The following is a 21,633-nucleotide window of genomic DNA, read 5'->3' as shown; positions in this document are numbered from 1 at the left end:
GTATCTCTCACAGCTCAGCCTCAGAGCCGCCGCTGACAGATTCCCCCCCCCCCCTCCTCCTCCTCTCTGCAGGGACACGAGAGGAGAGATAGAGAGATCGTCTGCCCCTCCTCCTCTCGCCCCTCTCCTCCTGGGTCTGCGCTGCCCACACTCCCCGGGGATGTGTGGGTGGGAAGTTTAAACCCAGAGGAGAAAAGCTGCAGACAGCCCGAGCCTCCATCCTGGGGTGAGTAAGCTCACCCTCTCTCCTGCCTCATTATATAAAATGAATGTAAGGGGGCTCTGTGGGGGTCTCTGATGTAAGGGGGGGCTCCTGATGTAAGGGGGGTCTCTGATGTAAAGGGGGTCTCTGATGTAAAGGGGGCTCTGTGGGAGTTCTCTGATGTAATGGGGGGCTCTGATGTAAGGGGGGGCTCTGTGGGGGGGTCTCTTATGTAAGGGGGCTCTGTGGGGGGTCTCTGATGTAAGAGGGGGCTCTGTGGGTGGTCTCTGAAGTAAGGGAGGGCTCCGTGGGGGGTCTCTGTTGTAAGGGGGGGGGCGTCGTGTGGGGGTCTCTGATGTAATGGGGCTCCGTGGGGGGTCTCTGATGTAAGGGGGGCTTTGTGGGGGTCTCTGATGTAAGGGGGCCTTTTGGGGGCCTCTGATGTAAGAGGGGGCTTTGTGGGAGGTCTCTGATGTAAGGGGGGCTCTGTGGGGTCTCTAATGTAAGGGGGGTCTCTGATGTAAGGGGTTCTCTGTAGGGGGGTCTCTGATGTAAGTGGGGGGCTCTGTGCAGACTCTGATTAAAGATGGGGCTCTGTGCGGACTCTGATGTAATGGGGGGCTCTATGTGGACTCTGATGTAATGGGGGTGCTGTGCGGACTCTGATGTAAGGGGGGGCTTTGTGCTGACTCTGATGTAAGGGTGGCTCTGTGCGGACTCTGATGTAAGGGTGGCTCTGTGCGGACTCTGATGTAATGGGGGGCTCTATGTGGACTCTGATGTAATGGGGGACTCTGTGCGGACTCTGATGTAAGGGGGGACTCTGTGCGGACTTTGATGTAAGGGGGGCTACAAGACTACCTTGCAGTAGAGCGATCTTAAAGTGAGGCTTGAAGCGCTCATGGAATGCAGTGTGAAAGGGATGATGCCGATGGCAATGCAGAGGATGGTCTATGTGGACAGCTTTACCCTGGATGCCTGCATACTTAGATGTGCCTGTTTTAATCATCAACCATGAGTTGCTAAATGTTGAACCTTCATTAAATGTAACCATATTGCTACACTTGGAGGCGCTTCTCTTGATATATACTGAACAAAATTATGAACGCACCACTTTTGTTTTTGCCCCCATTTTTCATGAGCTGAACACAAAGATCTAAGACTTTTTCTATGTACACAAAAGGCCTATTTCTCTCAAATATTGTTCACAAATCTGTCTAAATCTGTGTTACTGAGCACTTCTTCTTTGCCGAGATAATCCATTCACCTCACAAGTTTGGCATATCAAGATGCTGATTGGACAGCATGATTATTGCACAGGTGTGCCTTTGGCTGCCCACAATAAAAGGAGACTCTAAAATGTGCAGTTTTATCACACAGCACAATGTCATAGATGTCACAAGTTTTGAGGGAGTGTGCAATTGGCATGCTGACTGCAGGAATGTCCACCAGAGCTGTTGCCCGTGAATTGAATGTTCATTTCTCTACCATAAGCCATCTCCAAAGGCGTTTCAGAGAATTTGGCAGTACATCTAACCGGCCTCACAACCGCAGAACACGTGTAATCATACCAGCCCAGGACCTCCACATCCAGCATCTTCACCTCCAGCCACCTGGACAGCTGCTGCAACAATCTGATTCCATAACCAAAGAATTTCTGCACAAACTGTCAGAAACCGTCTCAGGGAAGCTCATCTGCATGCTCGTCCTCCTCATCGGGTCTCGACCTGACTGCAGTTTGTTGTCGTAACTGACTTGAGTGTGCAAATGCTTACAATCAATGGCGTCTGTCACTTTGGAGAGGTGATCTCTTCATGGATGAATCCCGGTTTTCTAAGGTCTTTGAGTTCAGCTCAAATGGGGGCAAAAACAAGTGTTGTGTTCATAATTTTGTTCAGTATACTTGTATATCAAGACATCGCTTGTTTATCAAGTCAAAATTTATATAAAAATTTTGCTCGCTTTCAAACCACAAGTTTTTACTGTATATTTTTTTTTTATGGTGACCATAGATAGATTCCGGAAGGTTCCGGGATAGTGAGGAGACCTGAGCCTTCCTCACCCTGGCACTAACCAGGGAGGGGTGGGGGGGGGGGGGGATGAATGGGAATTCCCTTAGCTGTTCACATCCTCCTCTCCCCCATTCTAAGGTCATTCATTGAGCTGGCAGTAGGGAGGAGGGAGATGGGAGCCTGCCATAGATCTTTAAAGGGTCTGTGTTGTGGTGATTTATAGGGCCAAGCCCTCTCTCTCTCTCCCTCTCTCTTCCCTCCTCACATGCCCAGCCCGCCCTAGTTCGGGGCTTGGCTGGTCACAGTCGCCCTCCCATCAGCCTCATTTATACAAGTCACCAGACGGAGTTGAGAGCAGAAAGTTAGGGCGGCGTGCAGAAGTGATGGGCTCCTGAGGAGAAGAAATTATTTCCAGGACAAGTCGGAACAAGGGTTAAACCAAGTAAGGGGGGGGAGAGCGGAGCACACACCCGCAGGGCACACTCCCCCCACCCCCCTCCTGTGCTGTGTGTGTGCGCTTGTACAGGAAGACGGTCACCCCTGCCGGGGCACTGCGTGTGGACTCTGCTCCCCAATATGACTCTCCTCTGGATTGTGGGGCTCCTCTGCGGCTGCTCTAGTGCGACCAGCAATCCGTAAGTCGTCCAAACTTCCTTTACTCTTCTTTGATTTATCACCCCTGTGTTAGGAGAAATGATGGAGGGAGAAATGTGCCCAGCAAGCCCAGGACTGCGAGGTGGGAGATGATTCCACATTCTTCTGTCATGGAACAATCCTGACTGACTGAGCACCTCTTTTACTCCATATCCTTCATTGGGGCAGGAGAGGCTTACATAACAGGGACCAGCACTTTCAAAGCATTACTCAATGAAAATGTATTATATATTTACCTATATTTATTAATATACAGGATACATATATTTACCTATATTTATATATTATTATTATACAGGATTTATATAGCGGCAACAGTTTATAATTTATACAGTTTATATACATATATATATATATAAAATCTGTATTTAACTATATATTATTATTATTATTATACAGGATTTATATAGCATCAACAGTATATATATATATATATATATATATATATATATATATATATAATCTGTATTTACCTATATTTATATATTATTATTTTTATACAGGATTTATATAGCGTCAGCAGTTTATATATATATTTATCTATACTTATATATACACGCTACCATACATACTTCAAGAAATCATTGATTTCTTTTTTTCTGATCAATCTTTTCTGATGGGTATAACCAACCTATAGTTGAAAAACCCGTTTGATTGATATGCCACACACAGGGGGGTGAGGAGTGGATTTCTATGGATAGAATACCATCATGAATTACCATTGTAGGTGATCGCTCACGTTTCCATCGGGTAGAATCAATCAGACCAATCAAAATATAATCCTCTTCATGAACAAAGCATCTCAGTGCTGCCCATCAATGCCAAACTATTGATTGTTTTTGACTTTACTGAAAGGGTAGTTGATGCTTGGAATAAATATATATATATATATATATATATATATATATAAAATCTGTATTTACCTATATTTGTATATTATTATTATACAGGATTTATATAGCGGCAACAGTTTATAATTTATACAGATTATATCTATATATATATATATATATATATATATATATATATATATAGATATAATCTGTATTTACCTATATATTATTATTATTATACAGGATTTATATAGCGGCAACAGTTTATATATATATATATATATATATATATATATATATATATATATATATATATATATATATATATATATAATCTGTATTTACCTATATTTATATATTATTATTATTATTCAGGATTTATATAGCGTCAACAGTTTATATATATATTTATCTATACTTATATATACACGCTACCATACATACTTCAAGAAATCAACTATTTATTTTTTTCTGATCAATCTTTTCTGATGGGTATAACCAAGCTATAGTTGAAAAACCCGTTTGATTGATATGCCACACATGGGGTGAGGAGTGGATTTCTATGGATAGAATACCATCATGAATTACCATTGTAGGTGATCGCTCACGTTTCCATCGGGTAGAATCAATCAGACCAATCAAGATATAATCCTCTTCATGGACAAAGCATCTCAGTGCTGCCCATCAATGCCAAACTATTGATTGTTTTTGACTTTACTAAAAGGGTAGTTGATGCTTGGAATAAACTTCCAGCAGAGGTAGTGCACCAGTCAGCAGTAAATGGCTTCAGGGCCAGTTCACACTAGGTGTGATGCAAATTCGCTGCACATTTGCACTGCATCAAAATCGCAGCCTGTTCATACAAACTGATTGAAGAGTGTATGTTAAGTTAACATAACCCCACAATCAGTTTGCCACAATTGGAACGCGTGGGTGTGAACAGCCATGCGATCCGATTCCAGTGCGGGCATATAAAAGGGTCCTGCACGAGTTTGGTCCGAATGCGATGCAAATTCAGCCGTACGGTTTGTGTGGCTGAATTTGCATCGCACAGACATTGCATGTAATCTGCACAGTAATGCGGTGCGATTGCGAATGACATGCGATGTGTCTGGCATCACACCAGTGTGAACCGACCCTCAAACATGCTTGGGACAAAGATAGATCTAGAGAAAGTTAACGTAATAACTTGGTCCTTGTTGCCTAGGTTATGTGTAAATGTGCATACACCCCAATCATTGTAGTAATATGTACCTATACATAATCTAGATCTTAGAGATTTTACACAAAAGAGGTGGTTCCATCCGCAATACACCCATTATGTAACAGTCCTCGTGGAATGCTTGATACCAAAACTACATTTGAGGTAACCCTGATTAACCAACATATCTTACATTATTATTATTATACAAGGTTTAAATAGGGCCAACAGTTTGCGCAGCGCTTTACAACACGAAGGCAGACAGTACAGTTACAATACAATTCAATACAGGAGGAATCAGACATGGAATGTTTAAACTGGTATTTGTTAACACTTGTTGATTGGATGGAACGACTATGCTATTTTAATCATTTTAATCATTTGCCTAAAGCCTCGTACACACGATCAGAATATTGTACAAAAAATACCGCTTTCGACGCGATCGTACGATAATCTGATCGTTGCTACACAGCTTTCGTTCGAAATTTTCCGAAGGGACAAACATGAAAATGTTTCTCGTACAATACCAGATTGTACGATTTTCGCTTAATCAGTACAGTTTTCGTCCGAAAATTCAATGCAGATAGATTACATCACGTCTGAATTTTTATTCTGTCGTACGAGGATTTTTTTTACTTTAGTAACCTATTTGTTTTTGATACGGAGACTAGAGTGCAAAAAAAACAAACAAACGCTCATTTGTCTGATAATCTCATCAAGTGTACTAGGCTTATCTGTGTAGTCCGTATGTTTGGACACTTGTTTGGAAAATTTTAATAAACATATTGAAAAGAAAAAGTTACTGTAAAAAAGGAAACAAACCAAAAACAAAAAAATTGACTACTCTGGCCTTTTTCTGCTGTCCCTTTTCTGTGGATAGGGATGCACCGATATTTTTTTTTTTTATTACTGGCGAATATGAGTACCAATACTTTCGGGTTAAGTACTCTCCGAGCACTGATACCTTTGCGGTGCAATTTGAGCCCATACAAAATGAATGGGCTCAAGTCGCACTGCAGAGAATCGCATGCAATTTGAACACTGCTCCTGTGTGAACCAAGGACGTCACTATGATGAGGCTTGATTTACACAGGAGTGGTGCGGGCAACAGCATGGGATTCAGACAGGAGCCGCACCGCATTGCTGTTCAAATCGCATGCAATTCTTTATGGTGCGATTTGAGCCCATTCATTTTGTATGGGCTCCAATCACACCGCAAAGGTATCGGTTTCAGGTTTTCGGAGCATTTGCACGAGTATGAGTACTCGTGCAAATGCTAGTATCGGTGCAACCCTATTTTTTACCCTGGCTGATCGAATCTGATCAAAACTGAGTCTAGTGCTGACCATACATGGATCGAAATTTAACTAGTTCCTAAATTTCGATCCAGAAAAAATGAAGTAGAAACTGTTGCAGCGGCGGCGAGCCGGGGCCAGCACCCATAGCATCGGGATTGCTCACCTGAGCTGTGGTTGTCTTCTCATTTTAAATTTCGATCGATCCAGGTATGGGGGCAGGCTGGTTGTACACAAGTCAACCTATCAATTAACTTGTGTACAACCAATCTGTCAATTTTTTGCTGAATGATCAGTGCCACTGGCAACACTGATCATTGTATTATGGCAGGGGAGTTCCCCTCCTGTCAGAATACAATAGCTGAGTAAAGCTGGATACACACTATACAATTCTCTATAGATTTTGTTCCTTTAGAGTTACTTAAACCATATAATATGAGGTCAAACCTAAACACTTTCAATGTCTATTCGGTCAGGCAGGCCTTTGCACTACATAGTTGAAGGTAAATCTAAAGGAAAACATACAGCAAAAGTTGTACAGAGTGTATCCAGCTTTTGAAAGATTTAGGATTCACATTCGGGGTGGAACCCACCCATTGAACGAAAAAAAAAAATAAAAATGAATCATGTATGGTCAGGTTAAATCATTGGATGGGAAATTATAACTACTCAGTTGTTGGCAGATTTAATCGACTCACACATCAACTGGATACTAAAATCAAAGTGTGTATAGCCACTATTTCGTTGGCCATACATGCTTCGATAAATGATTCGATCAAAACAATCAAATAGCCATAACCTCCCTTCTGATTGATTTAGGCTAAGGATCTTTAAACTTTCTAAACAAAGGGGCAGTTTACTGTCCTTCAGACTTTAGGGGGGCTGGACTAGGGCCAGTGGGAATAGAAAATGTCTTGGGGTCCAGTGGGGGTAAACAATGCCCCATCATTGGTGTCAGTGGGAGGAATTTTGCCCCAACACTCGTATCAATGCAGGGAAATTGTGCCCTTTCGATGGTGTCATTGGAAGTAATTGTGCCCAATTATTGGTGTCAGTGGAAGCAAGTAATTGTGCCCTTTCGATGGTGTCAGTGGAAGTAATTGTGCCCCATCATTGGTGTCAGTGGAAGTAATTGTGCCCCATCATTGGTGTCAATGAAAGGAATTGTGTAGTTTGGATGGTGTCAGTGGGAGGAATACTGCCCAATAGTTTGTGTCAGTGGATGGAAAAGTGTCCCAAGGGCTGGATAAAGGCAAGCTAAGAGCCACAATTTGGAGACTGCTGATTTTGACTCTATTTAGATCATATTCAACCAAACTGAATCATATGGCCAGAGGTGAAAAGTTATTGATCACTTTGAATCGATCAGCACCATTGAGATAATTTGTTGATCATATCTTTTATGCTATTTTCCTCTATTTTAACTGGTGATGTGGCCGGTAAATCTGTGACATTTCAGCTTCTATTAACAGACCAAGCTGTTCTACAGATGTAGCAGTTAGAGCAGGGAATCTCCACATTTTCTAAACAAAGGGCCAGTTTCCTGTTCTTCAGACCTAAGGGGGCAAAACTGTGGCCATTGGGACTAGAAATTGTCCTGTCATTAGAGGGAGTAAATAGTGCCCCATCTTTGGTGTCAGTGGGAGCCATAGTGCCCCATCTTTGGTGTCAGTGGGAGGAATACCCATCATTGTATCAGTGGAAAGAATAGTGCCCCGTCATTGGTATCAGTGGGAGGGATAGTGCACCATAATTGGTATCATTGTTAATGTCAGTAGCAGGAATGATGTCCCATTGTTGGTGTCAGTGGGAGGGATAGTGTCTTGTATCAGTGGGAGGAAAGGTGCTCCAAGGGTCGGATAAAGGCGAGCAAAGGGCTGCAGTTTGAAGACCACTAAGTTAGAGGGTTGAGACAAACCATTTACCACTGACCTGGGTACTTACAATGATCATCTTTTATTTATTTATGTAAAACCTTTATTCCAAATAATAAAAAAAAAAAGGTTGCTGTAACTGCTTGAAAAGTTTTAGCTGGAGTTCAACTTCAAATTGTTAGTCAAGTCCATATAAATCTGCTAGTGCATCCAAAGTTAGGGCTCTTTCACACGGGCGTTCCTTTTTTTTTTTCCCCGATCAGGTCCTTTTTTTTTTTTTTTGTAACGGACACGGATGACACTTGTGTCATCCGGTCCGTATGTCCGTTTTTCATCCCATCCGTTTGCATGTCTATGTAAATACGGATGTCTGCGGATGACACCACTGACATCCGTTTTTGCTTCCGTTCCGTTATTTGAAAGGAAGAAAAAATAGGGTTCTCCTCCGTTCAAAAAAACTGAACTGAACTGAACTGACAAAAAACGGATGTCAGAGGATGATCATCCGATGGCATCCGTATTTACATAGAGATACATTATGTCCGTTTTTCATCCGCAAACGGATGGGATGAAAAACGGACATACGGAACGCCCGTGTGAAAGAGCCCTTAGCCATACACTGATTGAAATTGAAGACAGAAATTGTGTTACTGGCTGGTTCCTCATTTGAATATAAAAGAAAAAAAATCCTTAAAAAAGAAAACTGATGCAAACACCACATCTAAGGATTGGTAAGCTGCAATATGATACATTTTTGTACATGGGTTTAGAGCCGGTTCACACATATGTGATGTCAGACATCGCATGTGATTCACAGCGCACTGCTCTGCAAATCACATGCGATGTCTGTGCGATTAGAATTCAGCCATACAGATTGTATGGCTAAATTCGCATCGCATTCGGACCAAAGTCGCACAGGACACTTTTTTTGGGTCCGCACCAGAATCGGATCGCATGGGTGTTCACACCTATGCGATCCGATTCATGTCCGAACTGATCTGGGGGTGTCGTTAACTTTGTATTGACGCCCCCAGCGATTTGCATATGATAGTGTGAACTGCCTGGGAGTTAGGGGCGATGCGGGAACCCACAGTGGATTCGCATATGTGAGAACCGATACATATCAGGATGTACATACAGTACAGAATGAATATATTTTACATGATAGTGCTACATATTGAAAAGAGAGTGCTGCCAAATTCATTCCCAGTATTTTGGACTAATCAGTAGGTTTTCAGGATTGTCTTTCAAGAAAAATATTCTTTTTATGAGGTTAAGCTATACTTTTCTGCTTCCTACATTTTTCTTTTATGTGAAATTCACTAACGCTTATGTTACCTGTTCTGTCACTTGGAACAACAGACATTATTACATTCCTACCATTCTAACTCCTCTAAGTATGTAACTTTAATAGGGGCTCTGTGAAATAACTTCTGGCATAGCGCTGGAAGATAGATCACACAGAGATGCGATCTGCAGAAAATATGCTAACATACAGGGATGAGTAATGTCACACAGTGCTGTGGTATTTCTGTAGTATGGTACAATGTATATTATTAGAAACATTAGAGGATAAAATGTAACACTGTTCAAAGCTGGCCACAGTCTGGGCAATTTCATACAATCTGCTTTTTATTAACTTACATCTGTAGTGCAAGGACCAATCTAAACACTATTTTTATATCCATTGCTGCAGATTCTTATACGCAGAGCTGATTCTAATTTTAAACCAGATTGTACAATCTGAGTGTAATACTGTATGTGTAGTTAGTTTAAGGTTAGCCTAGACATGAGATGGACCTTTCATTAGAAATGCTGTGGCATGACGTGAACATCCATTTTTGATGATGGATTTCCCCATTAAAGAGTTTGTAAACCTCAAAAAAAAATAAAATAAAAAAGCGTTAAAGACCAAGGCATAATGAGCTAGTATGCATCGCATTCTAGCTCAGTATGAAATACTTACCTTAGATCGAAGCCCCTGCAGCGCCGCCCACTCACCGCTGACACCCCCGACATGTTCACCCACCTTCATTCACTGTTCGTGTCCTCCAGCCATCTGATTGGCCGAAACCGCGATGACGTCTCTCCCGCGCATGCGTGCGGTAGCCGGCGTTCATGGCACAGGCCTCTGAAGGAACGGCACAGGTGGCCGTTCCTTCAGAGCGCATGCGCCAGTGATGTCACTGGCTGCAAGCTAAGTAAATATCTCCTATATATAAAAAAAATAGACTTTAGTACTAATTTTAAAGTAAAGCTTCCTCTGTAACTTGTAACTGTAGGTAAGCCCATGATAAGGTTTACCTATAGGTACTGTAAATACCTCCTAAACATGCATATACATATATATGCATGTTTAGGAGGTATTTACAGTACCTATAGGTAAACCTTATCATGGGCTTACCTACAGTTACAAGTTACAGAGGAAGCTTTACTTTAAAATTAGTACTAAAGTCTATTTTTCTTTTAAAGTGATTGTAAAGTCTCGTTTTTTTTCTATAAAAATAACAAACATGTTATACTTACCTCCTCTGTGAAGTGGTTTTGCACAGAGCAGCCCAGATCCTCCTCTTCTAGGGTCCCTCCTCTGTGATCCTGGCCCCTCCCTCCTGTTAAGTGCCCCTACAGCAAGCAGCTTGCTATTGGGGCACCTGAGCCAAGTCACAGCTCCCTGTGTCCATTTAGGCACAGAGCCCCGATCCGGCCCCACCCCCTCTTTCCCCTGGTTGGCTTTCTGACTTTGATTGACAGCGGCAGGAGCCAATGGCACCACTGCTGTGTCTCAGCCAATCAGGAGGGAGAATCTCAGATGGCTGAGACACTCGTGGACATCGCTGGACAGAGAGGGACCTCAAGTAAGTATTAGGGAGGCTGAGGGGGGCTGCTGCACACATAGCATTTTATCTTAATGCATAGAATGCATTAGGATAAACTTTCTGTCTTTACAGCTCCTTTAAACTAAAATAACAAACATGTTATACCCACCTGCTCTGTGCAGTGGTATTGCACAGAGCCTCCCTTAACCTCCGCCTCTTGGGTCTCCCACTGGCTATCTTGGCTCCTCCTCTTCTTTGTGTGTCCCCATAGCAAGCCGTTTGCTTTGGGGGCACATGGTGTCTGCTTGCTCCTGAGCTGTGTGTCTATGCAGACATGCTCCATAGACACACACAGCGGGACTTATGCAGGCCGTACATAGAGCTGATTACTTTCCTGCAATCATGGCGGGGGAAGCTTTCCCCGCTGGGAGAAGACAGTGATTATTGCTAGTGGCTATACCAGCCGGCAGCCGCTAGCAATAATCGCATGTAAAATCCGGCAGGCTGGTTGTACTTAAGTTGATCGATTCAACTTGGTACATTCAGCCTGCCCATACATGGTTTAAATCTCGATTCGAACCATCTATGGCCACCTTAGCTCCGCCCGCTGTTCTAGTCCTTGTGTAAGGAGGAAGAGAGGGGAGAAGAGATGCAGCCACTAAAAAGCACTGCCAAGGACCACATAGTATTGTCTCAATAAGTGATAAAACTATAACATAACAGTATCACCATTAGCCAACCAACCTACCGCCGACTCCCTATAAAATGAGAGGGTGTGGTCACAATGAATCAGGTGCATAAACCAAAAAACAGGGCTAGGGGCAGCCCACACAGGAAGTTATACATGGGCCCATGCAGCATAAGTAGTACAAGGCTTTATCGAGAGAAACTTAAAAAATGTATACAAAAAGGAGAGTTAAAAGAGAAAAAAAATTTACCACCACACTTAAATTTAAAAAGATGTTGTCTCGTCACTATGGCAGCTGCTCATCTGTCCCGCACACACTCACATCTAGAAGTCTACTGGGTAGTCTGGAAAAGTGCTTGCCTGTTTAACCAAGTGTTGACATCCAGGCTGATGGAGTATGAACAGTGAAAAACCACCAATAAGTTAAAGTGGCATAAGCTATATGCTACTCCTATGCAAGGCAGTCACCACTTAAACCTCAGCCAGGGGGCACAGTAATCCCAACATACATGCAGTCAATTTATGTGCAGAGTAGTCCTAGATGGCAATAACATCTCTTACATCCAGGACCTCCTCAAGCCTTCACTGTAGAAATAATTCCAGGGAGACATCAGGGACCATCAGGCTGCATAGATGTCCACATATTGTGTGCAAGCCAGGAAAGTCACCGGGCGTGGCAGCGTCACATGTGTGAGGACATAGAAACCGACATGTTTCGCCCAATCAGGCTTTTTCAGGGAAAAGAGATGCAGCCATGCACAATACTCAATCTTCTGTCCCTTCTTTTCTTCTTCACACAGGAAAGGGGGAGGGCAGAGAAATGTTTTTTATTATTATACAGGATTAAATAGTTTGCGCAGCACTTTACAATGTGAGGACAGACAGTACAGTTGCAATACAATTCAATACAGAAGGAATCAGAGGGCCCAAGTACTAACTGTGGGGAATGGGCTGAAGGAGAAAATAAAAGTACAGTTGTTGGGTGGATGCAGATTAGGCTTCTCTGAAGGGATCGCCTAAAAGTGGATAGAGTTGGAGATAGTCAGACAGATTGGGGTAGGAAATTCCAAAGGATGGGAGAGGCTCAGGAGAAGTCCTGGAGGTGAGCATGGGAGGGGGGTGACTAGGGAACTAGAGAGCAGGAGGTCTTGCAAGGAGCGAAGATAATGATTTGGTTGGTATTTTGAGACTAGATTAGTTATGTAGCAGGGGGCAGAGTTGTGGATGGCTTTGTAAGTTGTTGTTAGTATTTTGAATTTAAATCATTGGGTGAGTGGCAGCCAATGGAGGGATTGGCAGAGAGAGGTAGCAGACACTGAATGATTGGTAAGGTGGATGAGTCTGGCAGCAGCATTCATGATGGACTGAAGAGGGGATAGCCTATTTAAAGGTAAGCCAATGAGGAGGGAGTTGCAGTAGTCAAGCCTAGTGACAACTAGCGAGAGGATTTGGAGCTTTGTGGTGTCATGGGTTAGGAAGGGGAGTATTTTGGAGATGTTGCAGAGTTTGAGGTGGCAAGCTTTTGAAAGTGATTGGATGTGGGGTTGAAAGGAGAGTCCAGAGTCCAGGATAACACCTAGCAACCTGCCTTGTGGGGATGGGTTGATGGTTGTGCCAATGCTCTTGAAATAAAAAACGTTTTTTACCTAATGCAAAGAATGCTTTAAGGTAAAAAACATTTTTAGCTTAAGGCCCCTTTCACACTTGTGCAACTTGTCATGCAACTTTGGACATCAGAGTTGCACGACATGTTGTTCGCCATGTTTTCCAATGATACCTATTCATATATGCGCAACTTAAAGTTGCAGAAACTTCAAAGTAGTCCCTGCACTACGTTGGCCTGATTTTAATGCGTTTTGAGGTCCAAAGACATAGGCATTGCTTCAAGCCCAGTCAAATTCGCTGTAAAATTGCGCCACTTTCAAGTCGCACAAGTGTGAAAGGGGCCTTAGTATTACTTTAATGTGGTCAGCTAAAGGTTACTGGCCCATCGACAGAAAGTTTGTTCATTCATACAAGGAGGACATGATCGAAGACAACTGCAGTGCTAAATGTATCTTAGGTATTTATATAGTGCCGACAATCTATGAAGCACTTTACATATATATATATATTGCACATTCACATCAGTCCCTTCCCGCAAGGAGCTTACAATCTAAGGTCACTAACTAACATTCATACATACACATAATAGGGCCAATTTAGATAGAAATCATTTAGCCTAATGGTATGTCTTTTTAAGTGTGGGAGGAAACAAAAGTAGTCGGAGAAAACCCATGTGAGTACATGGAGAACATGCAAATTCTATGCAGGTAGTATGCTGGTCAGAATTTAGACTGAGGACCCTAGTGCTGAAAGGTAGAAGTAACCACTAAGCTACTTTGTTGCTCAAACTTACAAAGGCTATTGTCCCAGGCCAGAGGATGCTGGATTTCAGGGTCTGTGCACCAAAATGATTGTGTTGTTTTCTATAGGGACAAAGGTAACAATCATTAGGGGTCTTGCACACAGGTTAAAAAAAAAAAAAAAAAACAACTGCATAAAGATCTACAGCAATGCATTAAAAACAACAAAAAAGGAAAATGTTATGTTTGCATGAAGTAATTTATGTGTATATGCAAGTAAATATGAGTGTATACATATAAATTGAAACACTGGCAGCTAGAAGAGGATGAAGGAGAATTTCACATATGTACTGTATATGCATAAGCGCGTTTATGCCACTGTACATGTGTATACAAACTGGGGTTGATTTACTAAAACTGGAAAATGCAGAATCTGCTGAGCTGTGCATGGTAGTCAATCAACTTCGAAGGCCCTTTTCATATGGATTTTCGATCAGGTCCGCCTGTCAGTTTTTCATCCACAGGGATGCTCCATGCACCCCTATGGAGCAGCGGATGTCAGCAGTGACATGTCTGCTGACACCCGCTAATATCCAATCCGATCCTGTTCGTGCGTGAAATCCAGACGGATGGTAACCCTATTTTCCATCTGTCTGGAGGATTGGGTGAAAACAGACAGGAGGTCCATTTTCATCCGATCTCCCATAGAGGAGAGCGGGGATCTTACAGGTCTGTCTGCACAGTGAGTGGAGACCAACCTGTCACCCACCTGCTCAGTGGGGATCAGCAGATCAATCCCCACTTAGCAAAACGGAGTCCACTGGGCAGAAAGCCCGTGTGAAAGCAGTAAATATCGGGACATTTCCAGCCCCCCCCCCCCCTTCTGTAGTTGCAGGAAAGAAAATCGCATCATTTATGGCCTACCTAAAACTCCCCTCCCTCAGACTGCTGCTGTGCCCCTGTGCTTATTCATCCAGAGTGGGAGCACCCTAATACAGGAGGTGAAAAGATAGGAAATAAAGACTAAAAAAGAAAACAAATGCAGCTTCTACATCAAATATTTGGTAATCTGCAATATAATAAATTTGGCGGTTTAATAGCACTTTACTCTGCAAAGCCAGTAAACAAAGGAGTACATATGCTGCTAATGTGATGCTTTGCATCACAATTCAGCAAAACAAAAAATCCCCACTGAGCACAACCCATGCAACTGAATTGGTGGTGCTGCTGGTTTTTTGGGGGTTAAAACGGGTGGTGAGGGGTCAACCTAATACCTTTTCATTGCCTCTGAAGAGCGATTCACCATGGCATACCTGTGCAGCCCCTTCAGAGCTCTGTGCCATAAACCGTGACTCCCGTGCACATCATGGCTCAGTCATTTACAGGACCAGAACCATCAAACCCGGAAGGAATACTGGGGTAAAATGGAAGCCCTGTCAGCGGTGATAGCACAATGCTAGAGGGCTTTGTTCTAAGGTAAGTATTACCTAATGTGCTAGTATATTAAAGTCTGCAGTTTACTACCAATTTAATCCTGGTGCCTGTGCAGTTCTTGGCTGGGTTCACAAAGGTATAACACAGATCAACCCCTTGCTGCAGCCTCTCCCCTTGGGACTTGCTATAAAGTTGCAGTGTTGCAGTCTGATCACTGAAAAAGAGAAGGCTTTGGGTCCTTTCAACGATCAGTTTGTCAGTTTTTTAGGCGGACCTGATCGGATCCTCCATGCATCCCTATGGGGCAGCGGATGTCAGCAGAGACATGTCCGCTGACACCCGCTGCTATCCGCATCCAATCCGGACCATGAAATCCAGACAGATGGAAATCCTATTTTCCATCCGTCCAGAGGATGGGATGAGAACAGATTGGCGGTCCGTTCTCATCCGATTCCCCCATAGGGGACAGCGGGGATCTGACAGCTCCGTCTCTGCACACAGAGTGGAGACGGAGCTGTCATCCGTCTGCTCAGCGGGGATCGGCGGATCGATCCCCCGCTAAGCAGAGAACGGACCGCCCAGGACAGCGGATAGTGTGAAAGGACCCTAAGGAAATTTTTTCTCCAGCCCACAGCAGACAGATGACATAATCCTAGCCTAGGCAAAGTTCCCTGACAGGAACTCAAAAATTACTGTTAAATGATAAAAAAGCTAGAGCTGTATCTCTGTGTTCATCCAGTGAGTAAAATCCCCACACAGTTAGAAAGTACCCCCTAGGAGCACACTTAACCCTTTGATTGCCCCTAGTGTTAACCCCAGTGTCATTAGTACAATAACCGTGCATATTTTTAGCACGGATTACTGTATTATTGTCACTGGTTCCCTCAAAAGTGTCATGTGTCCGATCTGTCTGCCACAATGTTGCAGTCCCGCTAAAAATCGCTGATCACCGCCATTACTAATAAAAAAAATAATAATTAAAAAAAAAAAATGACATAAATCTTTTCCCTAGTTGGTAGACGTGATAACTTTTGCACAAACCAATCAAAATACGCTTATTGGGATTTTTTCTACCAACATATGTAGCAGAATACAAATTGGCCTAAAATGTTAAAAAATTTTGATTTTTAAATGTTTTTTTTTTTTTGGGAATGTCATATAGCAGAAAGTTTTTTTTTTTTTTTTTTTTTACAGAATTGTCACTCTTTTTTTGTTTATAGCACAAAAAATAAAAACCGCAGAGGTGATCAAATACCACCAAAAGAAAGCTCTATTTGTGGGAAAAAAGGACATCAATTTTATTTGGGTACAGCGTTGATGACCGTGCAATTGTCAGTTAAAATAAAGCAGTGCCGAATTGCAAGAAATGGCCTGGTCATTAAGGGTGTAAAACCTTTCGGTCCTTAAGTGGTAAAGCTCACCGTTTAGTTTTCTGCTTCTGGTTTGCGTTTTTATTGGAGATTTTTGGCAGAAAAAGCTTAATTCTCCTAAACTCGCCTAAACATGTATACAAAAATGCTCTATATGAGGGAACTGACATTTCTTAAGCCCAGTGTGCATGGAGCCTTAAAACGGAAAATTTATATCAAATACTTACCGTAATTTTCCTTTCCTGATGGACTCCATGGCAGCATACGTTTGGGTAGCCCCGCCTCCACTCCTACCCTATAGGACCCCACTCCCATAAATCCTTGCTCCCTTTCAGCATCCGTGTTCTGTAACTAGCCTACTCAGGAACTGGGAGGGGACTCCTGCTGCCATGGAGTCCATCAGGAAAGGAAAATTACGGTAAGTATTTGATATAAATTTTCCGTTTTCCTGACAGACTCCATGGCAGCATACGTTTGGGAAATAACTCGCCAAAACACAATTGGGTGGGCAGATGCTGATAAATTTTAATTAACACCTGCAACAGATAACACTTGAGCACCAAAACCAACAGAAGAAAGAGCCGCCGGCTCAACACAATAATGTGACATAAATGTATGAATGGACACCAAGACGCTGCTCTGCAGACCACATCCGGAGCGACATGTCTTGAAGCTGCCCATGAAGTAGCGACACCACGAGTAGAATGCGCAGACACCGCTTTAGGAGGAACCAAGCCCTTCTCTCTATAAGCCCACTGAATCGCCTCTACTATCCAGGAGGCAATTGATCTTGAAGAGGCACGCATACCTTTGTTCTTCTCAGACAATAGGACAAAGAGATAATCTGTCTTTCGAAACGAGGCTGTAGCTTCCAAATACTGTCTGAGCGTGTTGCCTACGTCCAGTGGATGAACTTCCAGAGGTTCGGCCGATGAATTGAAAGTAGGGAGAACAATTTCTTGGTTCTCGTGAAAGACCGAAGTGACTTTAGGCCTTGCTCCCAGCATTGGGATAAGGACAACCCTATCCGGGAAGAAAGTCAGAAAGGGTTCCCTGACTTTGAATCTCAGACACCCTTTTTGCAGAGCCACTAGAAAGACTATCTTAAGGGCGAGATATTTCACTGATATAGGCTCTTCTGGATTCATGCCAACTGAGGACAGAAAATCAAGGACCAAAGGCATGTCCCACTTGGGGAATCTCAGCTTCTTCCGTGGCCTTAGCCTTACTGCCCCTTTGAAAAATTGCCTGATCAAAGGATGTGCAGCCCAGGAAATGCCTGTGAAAGCAGATATGGCTGAGACTTGGACTCGCAGGGCGCTCACTGAGAGAGGCAATTCCAATCCTGACTGGAGAAAAGATAGAATATCTTCCACGGAAGGAGATGACCAGGACTTTCCTTTGGACTCCAGGAAAGAAGTAAACCTAGCCCAAATCCTTTCCAAGGTTTTATTCGCGCTTTGTCTTCTAGCACTCAAAAGAGTTGGTATGGCTACTTCCGGACATCCTAGTGCTTCCAGCCTTCCCCTCTCAAAAACCAGACCCGAAGGTGCAGACGGGCTGGGCATGGGTGAAGGATGGAGCCCTGGGACAGCAGATCCGCCCTGAGAGGAAGAGGGACTGGGTCGCGGTAGCTCAGCTGGAATAGTAGGGGAAACCACGGTCTGTTGGGCCAAAACGGAATTACTGCAACCACTTTGACTGGCTCCATCTTGACTCTCCGCAAGAATTGAAAGATGACTGGAACTGGGGGAAAGGCATAAGCCTTGTGAAACTTCCAGCAATCTGTCAGGGCATCCACCCCGAATGCTCTGGGATCTCTGTTCCTCGAGTAAAATTTCTGCAGCTTCCTGTTGTTGAAGGAGGCAAATAGATCCACCTCTGGGATGAACCCCAAGGACAGGATCCAATTGAACACATCCTCGTGGAGAGACCACTCGTTGTTGTTGAGTTGTGTTCTGGAGAGGAAATCCGCTTGTGTGTTCTGAGCCCCTGGTATGTAAACTGCCGACAGATTGACCAGATTTCCCTGAGCCCAGGTCATTATTGGCTCTACTTCCCGAAGCAGGGATGCACTGCGAGTTCCGCCTTGTCTCCTCACATAGGCTACTGCAGTCGTGTTGTCGTGTTGCCCCGAATGAGGTGGCCGAAGGCTAGTAACACCTGAAAGGCCGCTCGTAGTTCCAAGATGTTGGACACAGTCTGGCGAGACCAAAAGTCCCATTTCCCTTGTGCCATCTCTGTTCCGCAATGACCGCCCCAGCCGGTGTTGCTGGCGTCTGATGTCACTATCACCCAAGATATGGGGGCTATGGAGTGACAATTGCGCAAATTCTTCAGCTGTAGCCACCAAGGAAGCCAGCTCTTCATGGTTGCGGTTATCACTATTCGCTGAGAATTGCTGATTCCGTTCCACTGCTGAAGAAAACCTCTGAAAAAGGCCTCATCTTCCAGAGAGCCCACTTCACCATAGGGGCTGTTGACACCATGGTGCCAATTACCCTCAGGCATTGTTTGGCTATGAGACGGGATGCCGACAAAGCCAGAGATACTCTGTCCCTGATTACCGGAATCTTTCCTTCTGGCAGAGAGATGGTACTGTTCTTGGTGTTGAACAGCGCGCCCAAAAAGACCAGGAACAGAGTGGGAATCAGATGGCTCTTTTCTCTGTTCAGGATCCAGCCGAACCTCTCTAGAGTCGAGATGACCAGAGCTAGATGTTCCAGGATAACAGACTTGTCTTGGGCCAGAAGAAGGAGGTCGTCCAGGTAATGATAAAGACGGACCTCTCTCAGTCTTATCAAGGCTACCACCGCTAACAAGACCTTCGAAAAGGTACGAGGCGACGTGGAAAGCCCGAAGGGGAGACATACAAATTGCAGATGACGCTGGCCGACCGAGAATCTTAGATATTGCTGAAACTCTGTTGCCACTGGCACGTGGAAGTATGCATCCTTCAGGTCTACTGAGACCATCCAATCTCCCGGTTGAACGGCTCGCTGAATGGAGAATAGAGTCTCCATCTTGAATTTTTCTCCTTTGATGAAGCGATTCAAGTGTGTCAGATCTATCACTGGTCTCCAGGCGCCGCTCTTCTTGCGCACCATGAAAAGAGGGGAATACACTCCGAGCCTTCTTTCTGATTCTGGCACTGGAACCACTGCTCCTTGAGTGACTAGCGAGTCTACGTAAGATAAGAGAACCTCTCTCTTGTCGCCTGACCGAGCAAGGGAGGTAGGAACAAATCTGTTTCTGGGAATACTGGTGAAGGTCCAAGAAAGACCTGCAGAGACCGTGTTGACGACCCAAGCATCCCAGACTGAGGCCGCCCAGACCCGCCGAAAGTGAAAGAGATGACCTCCCACCTGACTGGCCTGAGCGGGCCCAATCTCAAAAGGACTTTGTGGTATCTCTGTCCCCAGACGTGTTGCTCTTGGGGCCCTTCCGAAAGGAAGACTGCCTGGACTTCCAGTTTCTTCCAAACTCCCTTCCTGGCCTATAACTACGTGCTTCCCTGGCACGGTCAGTATTTTGCTTTCTAGGAGGTAGTCTTTTCTGACCAAGAAGACGCCTGTCCTGGGGAAGAAAGCCCGATTTACCACCAGTAGCCTCAGAGATGGCGCTATCTAATTTATTCCCAAAGAGGGAAGAACCCTCAAAAGGAATGTGACACCATACCTGCTAGAAGCAGGATCAGCCAACCAAGGGCGTAACCAAAGTGCACGCTTTGCTGTAACAGATGATAGCATCCCTCGTGCTAACAGGCGTATCATATCAATAGACGCCTCCCCCAGGAAGGCTGAGGCCAGTTTTAGCTCCTGGATAGGAGAATTCTTGGCTGCCTCTTCAGAGAAACTTCTGAGAGAATCATCAACATTGGCCACCCATACTTCCATGGCTTTGGACAGGGATGCCAGGGCTAGGGCTGGTTTGCAAGCAGCTCCCACAGAAAGATAGACACACTTCAGATCCGTGTCAATTTTCCTGTCGAGAGGATCCTTAAAGGAAACCGTATCTTCAAGAGGCAAAGTGACGTGCTTTACTAGCCTCATGACAGCCGCATCCACTAAAGGAGGAGATTCCAGGTGTTTGACCTCATCTTCCTTGAATGGATAGAGTTTAGCCAATTTTGAGACCATGGAGTTTTTTCTCTCCACCTTGCTCCATTCTTCCGTTATGATGTCTCCTAATTCAGGGATGAAAGGAAAATATAGCCGCTCTTTGCTCAGCTGCTTGAAATATTTTCTCTGCTTGGGGGCAGAGACCACTGGGTCTTCCCAGTTCAGGGTTTCTCTGACGGCTTTCACTAGCGGTGGAACCAGGTTGAAAGAAAAACCCAAACTAGGTTCATCTTGGTCAGAATCACTCTCAGATTCGAATATCGAGGGATGGCTAAGTTCAGATGATTCAAGGACCCGTCCGCCAGAAGATTCTCTAACAGGAGAAATGGATGGTTCTGGTACTGGAGACTGCCGTCTAATAAGATCAGCCAGGGAGTCCTTGACTATGCGCTTGACCATGGACTCAAGTTGTCGGTCAGAGCTTCCCCTTTTACCCGCTGCTCGGGAATAACAGGAGTCGCATAGCGATTTTCCGTCCAGTAAACGAATCCCACAGCCCCAGCATTTTGTCTCGCTGGATTGGCGTGAAGACCTAGCAGGTGACCGGTCTTTACTGCGGTGTCTGGACTTGGAAGAGGAGCCATGTCTGGAGGAAGAGCGAGGCTGCTGCGTTTTCGCATGGCGATCTTCTCGCGTGCCTAAAGGCTGTTCGGACCTAGAGGAGGAGCTGTAAGGGAACATACAAGGGAGTAAACCACAAGACCACCCGTATATATCCGGCCCCCCCCTACTCCAGCTCTGCACTCCTAAGAGAGAGCTGGTCACAGGGGAGCGGTGATGTATCCATA

General features: G+C 44.3%; 1 protein-coding gene across 1 annotated transcript in view; it reads left to right on the top strand.

Annotated features, from left to right (window-relative positions):
• Positions 1-2,501: 2,501 nt before the first annotated feature.
• Positions 2,502-21,633, top strand: part of CPAMD8 (C3 and PZP like alpha-2-macroglobulin domain containing 8) — a 472,168-nt gene continuing 453,036 nt past the window's right edge. The window contains exon 1 of the mRNA XM_082260961.1: positions 2,502-2,849. Within this exon, the coding sequence (XP_082117087.1) occupies positions 2,791-2,849 (59 nt within the window). The 5' untranslated portion in view covers positions 2,502-2,790. The remainder of the gene's footprint in view (positions 2,850-21,633) is intronic.

The sequence above is a fragment of the Pelophylax lessonae genome (genome assembly GCF_965119305.1).
Source record: "Pelophylax lessonae genome assembly, chromosome: 1".
Lineage (NCBI taxonomy): Eukaryota > Metazoa > Chordata > Amphibia > Anura > Ranidae > Pelophylax > Pelophylax lessonae.
Note: the sequence above shows the minus strand (reverse complement) of the source record. Positions and strands in the feature narration are given on the sequence as shown.